The following is a 7,089-nucleotide window of genomic DNA, read 5'->3' as shown; positions in this document are numbered from 1 at the left end:
ACACACGAGTGTCTCTGGAACTAATAAAATAGTTTGTTTAGAACCTAATTCAAATTTTAGTTCCTTTGACACTCGTATCGTATTACAGCGCAAAAATGGCGTCTTTCGAATGGAGACGACAAAGCAGTTTCCTACAAAAATACATCGTGAAAAGGGCAAATCTACTTTTAGACTTTCCTAATTTTCAATTTAGTTTCGAGATTTATCTACAACAGAATCGGCAACACGACAAGTAAAGTCCGGCCGCGTGTGTGTCTTTGCCATTTCTAACAATAATTATTAATAAACATTTGACAAATATTGTAACAGTGCAGCAGTATGAATTGAAAACAATATTAGCTTTTTATTTAATTACCAATCGTGTTAACGCAAAAATATATAAGTTGACATAATGCTTAAATTTATTGATAAGAAATATTATGGCAAATATATAATAAAAAAAATTTAGCGTAAATCGAACGCTTTTTCAAAGCAGCTTCCATTAGGTCATGATGTATTTTCAACGGTAGAATTGGGTTGGCTAAAATACGTCATTAGATCGAGGCTATAATAAATTCTGTATGTAACAACTAATGCGGAACTAGTCAGATTATGATTATCAAAGGTTCGGTGCTAAGATCAAATTTATAACGTCCCTATATGTTTATGTTTGTTGTATGTTTTAAACCTGCACAATTTTTCTCGTTTTAGACATCATCGGATCGTCGTCAGTCGAAACTTCAACAAGTCTTCGTCGTTTTCTTAAAGGTCTCGACGACTCTGCAGGTTCCCGGGGTTTTGTTACAATTTTAGCCATTTTATTTCCTAATCTCGTAATTTTGAATTTCGGTAAAGTCTGTTCAGGATTACCAACTTCCGGACTGAGTTCAGTAGTCGATTTATCGGCTTCTATTCGTTCATTAACTTCTTTATCTGGATCATATTGATTGCTTTTATCAGCAGCCTCTGCATTGCTTATTTCTACAACATCGCTTTTCTCGCTCTCTTGTCCATTTTTCTTTTTATCACTATTTATTGTAAAGTCTAACGGACCTTCTGTATCGTCATTACTTACTTCAGTTTTGACTTTATTCGCACAGTGGGCTTGTAAGAATGCAGTTAAAGGAATCGGAATAGGTATGGGAAGAGGTATTGGTAAAATTACAGGATATGGAACAAGGACTGTCACTGGCGGGGCTTGGCCTATTGCATTTATTTGTGGTGGGAAGTGCATTGGTGGGAACATTCTGGGTCTTTCTTGGTGCATCATTCCGGGAGGTGGAGGCATAAAGCCAAGTCTCGGTGCAAACATCGGGTGTCTGTGGTCGTTTATGTGACCGTTAGGGTTGTCCATGAAACCTGGTGGTGGCATTCCAAACATTGGATTGGGAAATGGGGGTATTTGATTTACTGGATTAGGTGGAGAATGTATTGCGCTATTTCCCATAGTAACGGTAGATGAAGGTGACGACCCGTCTATTGAAGGACTGCACATTCTCACTTCCTGTGCTTTCGGCGTCGAATTTTGTCTGATACTTTGAGATGTGACCGTTGCAGAACATTTAGACGTCCTACGTTTGCGTAAATTCATTTTTAGATTCCGTGAATCCTTCTTCGCTTCTGGAGATTTCTGTACGGGTCTCTCATCCAGAGGTTTCGGGTTCATCAATTTGGCTGGAGGAGCTATTGTTATTAAGGGCAGTGGTGATTTTCTTTGGTTAGATGGTGGGTCTGATTTTTCTGACGTAACATTTTGGGTTTTTTCGACACTTGGTGATCCAGAGCGCTCTGATTTCGGCGATGAAGATCTGCTCTTGCAGTTTTTGAGCCAGAGTTCGGGCGTGATGAGGCTGGAGGATGACGAGGCGTTCACCAGGTGCGGGTTGAGATCGAGGTGTGCCTGCGTCTCCCGGCAGAAGATGTGCATCTTGTATTGATTGAGGCATTTGTCGGAACAGAACTGCAGTTGTGTGGCGCCGTCCTGGAATAGAAAGTAATAATATTCTGTATATCAAATTGTGAAACTTTAAGTATTAGTAGAGCTTTTGGTGATAGCTGGTCCAGGAACTGTTGAAGAACATAGAAAATAAGATGTCTTGGATGAATTGAATTGTAAAAAATGGCTGCCGAATAGATACAAGTTTGGCAAACCATTAAGACAGTTATGGAGAGAAGCATGTTGAATATAAAGGAATCGGACAAGATATGTAGCAAACTTATCAGACGTTCGAAAATAGACTATGTTCGCTAGCTTGCATGCTTAAATAAGAAAACTAAAGTGGAACCGTACAAAGAATTTGTTAAGCGACATTGAGAAGCGGAACAAAAATATTGTATTCCTATCGAGGTAGACAGTTTCGAAGGTCAGTGGACGAAATAAAAACCATGGAAATAAAAACAAAAAACAGTGTTTTCTGTTATTACCAAATTTGGGCTCTTAGAACAAGTCGTCGGTGTCTTAAATAAAAAGAAAAAAAAATCTAAATTCATTAATTTCAAGTAGGCCTAGTTTATAAGCACTTTTGAAATGTTTGTAGTGACTACCACCGGTTCGGAAGGCAGATTCCACTGAGAAGAGTCTGCAAGAAACTCAGCAGATTGCTCTTTTCCAACATCTTTTTATAGTTTTTCTGTTTTGTGAGAGATGAGAGCGGAGTGGCCTGCTTCCAAGCAGCCTTCTGGCTCATAATATAAACATTATAAGCCAGGTAAAGCTTTAAATATAATTATTACTAGGTGTTGCCCGCGCTCTTAAGACGTCGGCGTTGATTACGGGTTTTATAAATCCCTCGGGAACTATGTTCCTTTTCGGTCTTTAAACTAACTATGCCAAAAATAATTAAAATGTGTTTATCTGTATATTATAAGTATTTATGTCATCTTAGTACCAATAACACAAGCTTCGCTTACTTTGGGGCAAGATGGCGACGTGTGTATCCTCTTAGTATATTTATTATTATTAATTATTTATTAATGTTGATTGGGTTCTTAGTTAGCGCGTGAAAGAAGAACAAACAAACAAACACACTTTCGCATCTATAATAGTAGTGAGGAGTTTTTTGATCCTTACCTGGAAGTCGACATAGGCGACTGTATGGCGCACGTGCCTGCACCAGTCGCAAGTCTTCGCCCGCTTGAAGTTGGCTCGGCGGGACTGGCTGAAGCATAACTCGCCACAGAACACCGCCCCCGCCTGCTGCAGGGCGCCGCTCTCGCTTGCAACACTTTTATTGCACCACGAGCATTCTTCTGAGGAGGAAGAAAATAACGCACGTTAGTTAGGTATTTAAACTAACCGTTCATCAGTGCCGCGAATAGCGGTGATAACCTAGTGGTTAGGACTTTGGCTTAACTTTCGGGGGGCCAAGTTCGAAACCTGCCTCTAACTTTTCTAAGTTCAGTCCGTTTACAGCATTTATTTAGTATCACTTGCTTTAAAGGAAATATGTTAAGGAAACCTGTAGGCCTGAGATTTCTTCATAATGTTCCCAAGGGCGTGGGAAATCCTCAGGCCAAGGCCCCTTTTTTATACGGCACGGCAATTAAAGTTAAACAAAGTTGGATTTTGATGTTTCAAATTTTATTTTTTAATTTTTATTTCTGAATTTTATTTAAAACCTATTTAATTTTTTAACGCTATAACCTTATTTTGTAATGCAGTTATATTTAAAATGTAATTCATGTTGAAATTATTTGTAAACGCTGTGAAAACCTGTAATAAGCTGAACATTCACTTAGCTCACAACGTAGAAACTTGGACATGAAAAAATGTATTGGTTTTCCTAAATAAATAAATAAATAAGTTTGAACGAAGCCAATTTTCTAACTCTGTGTTGACGCTGATATTTTTTTAACGTATCAAAATAACCCAATATAAAAAAGTCGAATCCAGAACCTCGTAATCCGAACTTTCTGACAAATACCAATAGCGCACCGAGTATGAAAAAAAAATATTTACAAAAAACGTCATTATATTGAGTGTAATATTTAGAATGAACTAATGACTGCTCGCGGCTCGAATGTCCGAGGAATCGGATCCGGGATCGTTACTCGTTATAATAGTCCGCATCGGACGTTAATAAGGCCCATAACGAGATATCATTGTTTTATTTGCGCCAAACGAGCTCTAGTGTCTAATGAATGAAAGCCTATTCTATTTCAGGGCGACCTAAAAAATCATTAAGATGCTCAATAGGGTAGCATGACCATACTTCACGCTTTAGGCGGGACACTCCTGTTTTATTTCATTTATTTATTTGGTATCTATGACCCATATACACTATAACATAACAGAATAATTAAAAACTAAACTAAATCTAAAAAAAAAACTTACATTAAATATTAATATGCAATATACAAAAAGGGGTATAGATAGCCCTACGTGGAGTTCAATATACATCTTGTAAATCGGAGATTATTATTGTTAGGGTAGCATGACTAGTGTGACCATACTTCACGCTTTGGCGGGACAGTCCTGTTTTTATTTTTATTTCCCTAAAAGTAAGCCCTTGACTGCAATCTCATCTACTGGCAAGGTATGACGCAGTTGAATGGTATGGTAGTGGGCTAATCTGGGGTATGGCAAATCGATTTCAACGAAGCATGGAAAGAGAAGTCAAATTACTTGACTTCCTAACCAGCATCCTTAAGGTTTATTCCAAATTGCGTCCAACTTGCGACAAATCAAAAAAATCCCGCGTTTATTTTATTCCACTTTAAGTTAGCTCTTTACTGCAATCTCACATGGTGGTAAGTGATGGTGCAGTCTAGAACTTTAGAAGGTAAATAGCTAACCTGTTAGGGGTATGGCAGTTAAATCGCTTAGCGGCACGTCTTTGTTAGTATCGTGTTAACTAACCCCGGCCGAAGCCTCACAGTATACAAAAAAGCGAGAGTCCTGATTGATTGCGTGCAGTACTCAAACATTATAAATTATGGCCTTAGCAGTATTCAAAGCCATTCTGCCAAGACTTTAGGCTAACGACGACTAATCATGTACAAATGTTTTTCAAACCAAATTGTTTCGCCGACATAATACGAAGGTCACATCTTTGAACTCACTGAGGCTCTTAGCCAACATGTAAAACAACCTATTCAGTGTTCTTCCTTTTTTTAACGAAAAGTATTACGAAACGAAAAAAATTATTTTTATTTACTGAACTCAAAATAGGCCAACATTATAAGCAATATTGAAACGTCGAGTGTGTATGTTTATAGTGATTCTACCACCAGTTCGGAAAGAAGATTTTACCAAGAAGAAGCCGACAAGAAACTCAGCAGTTACTCTTTTCCAACATCAAGATGAAAGAAGAACTGTGTTCCAAGCTACTTTGTAGTAAGAAATTCATCAATTGTTTAGTAATCTCGCTGTAATAAATGTTTTTTAAGACATTGTTTAAAGTAGGGCTTTTGTAGGTCTAGAATTTTCTTAGAATTCCCTTATTTCATGTCCCATTATAACAAAAAAAATGGTCACTTAGGGAATTATTCATTTTGCTTTCAAAATTTGCTTTTGCGGAAATCCTCAATTTTATGAAATTTGCATATTTTGGCATCACGTACGCCGTTGTCTTTAAGGCTAGTAACTAGCCGCGGCCGAAAATTTCCCCGACGATATCAGTAAACCTAGAAAAAATATATATGGAGTTATAAATTTACATATCCTCGCATAATAATTGTTAGTTGTCTTTGGTACAAACACCTTCTCATTTAGAATATTTACTCTAAGCTACCTCTACCCTCCATACTCTAAGCCTTCGCATTTCGAATTTCAAAAACACTCTGTAACATTATATGTTATCTGTGTTCCATGTAACTTTATAAAGGTAACTCTACACCCTGTTAATCATCGCGTTTTAACCGCAAGGTTCCACATTTATTCGTACGAAATACCTTATATAATGTGGTATTTGGTACACGATACGCAAACAATTTCGCGAGCGTTCATTAGGAATAGTAAACCCGCTTTGAGGTATCAAATTCGTAAATAACGTTTGTGTATTACGTCGATATGTTTGGAACACCGCATAAATGAGTGTTTCATTTTAAATTTTACGCTTCATTTTACAGTTTTCTCTTTAAGATATTAGGTTTCATATTAAGCACATTTTATAAAATTTTCAACTGAGTATAAATTTTTACCACAATTAATTTTAAGTGGTTAATTAGGTATCATAATGAACGAATTGGCGATCGGATTTAATTGCGAAAGAACTTCAATTAAAAAAAAAATGTTTTGTTTATATTTCGGAATGCATGTTAAAAAGTGTTATACACAAATTATTTATTTATAGGCATTTGGGCTTTATATGCATTGATTTTTGCCTGTTATAATAAAATTTTAAATCAAACCAATAAGTTATAGTTATTTATTTTTGCATTATTTTTTCCCATAGGGAAAAGGCAAAGGTATATCACCATACAGTCATGTCTTCAGTGTTTACCAATAAGTTAAATGAAATATTCTAAGGTTTCTGAAGTAAAACGTTTTACATAATATTATTCTCAATAACCTGTGGCCGATGCACGATGTCGACATACCTAGGTAATATTATTTTATATCTCCCTATTTCGATTTATTTTCATTTACGCAATGAACATTTCTGGGTAAAATTCAACAACCCGTCATTTTTCTAAGAACAGTTTACAATCAAATAATTTATCAGATTCTTATCTATGGTACCCTGCGTCAGGCGTATAATAATTTGGCGCCTATTCCGGGTAACGAGTATGAGGGTGGATTTCTTTGAAATCTGAATTAAATTCGAATTAAGTGGTGCATTTTTCCTATTGACGTTGCTTTATCTTTGATACTACAGGAAACTCCATGTGTAAAATAAAATAGTGATCTTAATGCTAGATTTGCCATTGCTAGGTTTTTTTTTAATTTTTAATCTTGTATGGTTAGTAATTCGGCGCATTTGTTGACGATATACGGCACACCATAACTCCGTTGAAATACGATGTTTGTAGAGTTAACCGGTGCGGGGTCGCCATTCCAGCACCTTAGGACCCCAACGTCCATCGCTCTTCCGAGCTATGTGCCCCGCCCATTGCCACTTTAGCTTCGCCACTCACTGAGCTTCGTGATTCCTGGTTTACCTACCTCAG

General features: G+C 36.9%; 1 protein-coding gene across 1 annotated transcript in view; it reads right to left on the bottom strand.

The window, feature by feature from the left end:
* Nucleotides 1-427: 427 nt before the first annotated feature.
* Nucleotides 428-7,089, bottom strand: part of LOC120630072 (sine oculis-binding protein homolog) — a 59,259-nt gene continuing 52,597 nt past the window's right edge. The window contains exons 3-4 of the mRNA XM_039899210.1: nucleotides 3,050-3,228; nucleotides 428-1,960 (exon numbers count right to left, since the gene is read on the bottom strand). Of these exons, the coding sequence (XP_039755144.1) occupies nucleotides 662-1,960; nucleotides 3,050-3,228 (1,478 nt within the window). The 3' untranslated portion in view covers nucleotides 428-661. The remainder of the gene's footprint in view (nucleotides 1,961-3,049; nucleotides 3,229-7,089) is intronic.

This window comes from Pararge aegeria, chromosome 15, assembly GCF_905163445.1.
Source record: "Pararge aegeria chromosome 15, ilParAegt1.1, whole genome shotgun sequence".
Taxonomy (NCBI): domain Eukaryota; kingdom Metazoa; phylum Arthropoda; class Insecta; order Lepidoptera; family Nymphalidae; genus Pararge; species Pararge aegeria.
Note: the sequence above shows the minus strand (reverse complement) of the source record. Positions and strands in the feature narration are given on the sequence as shown.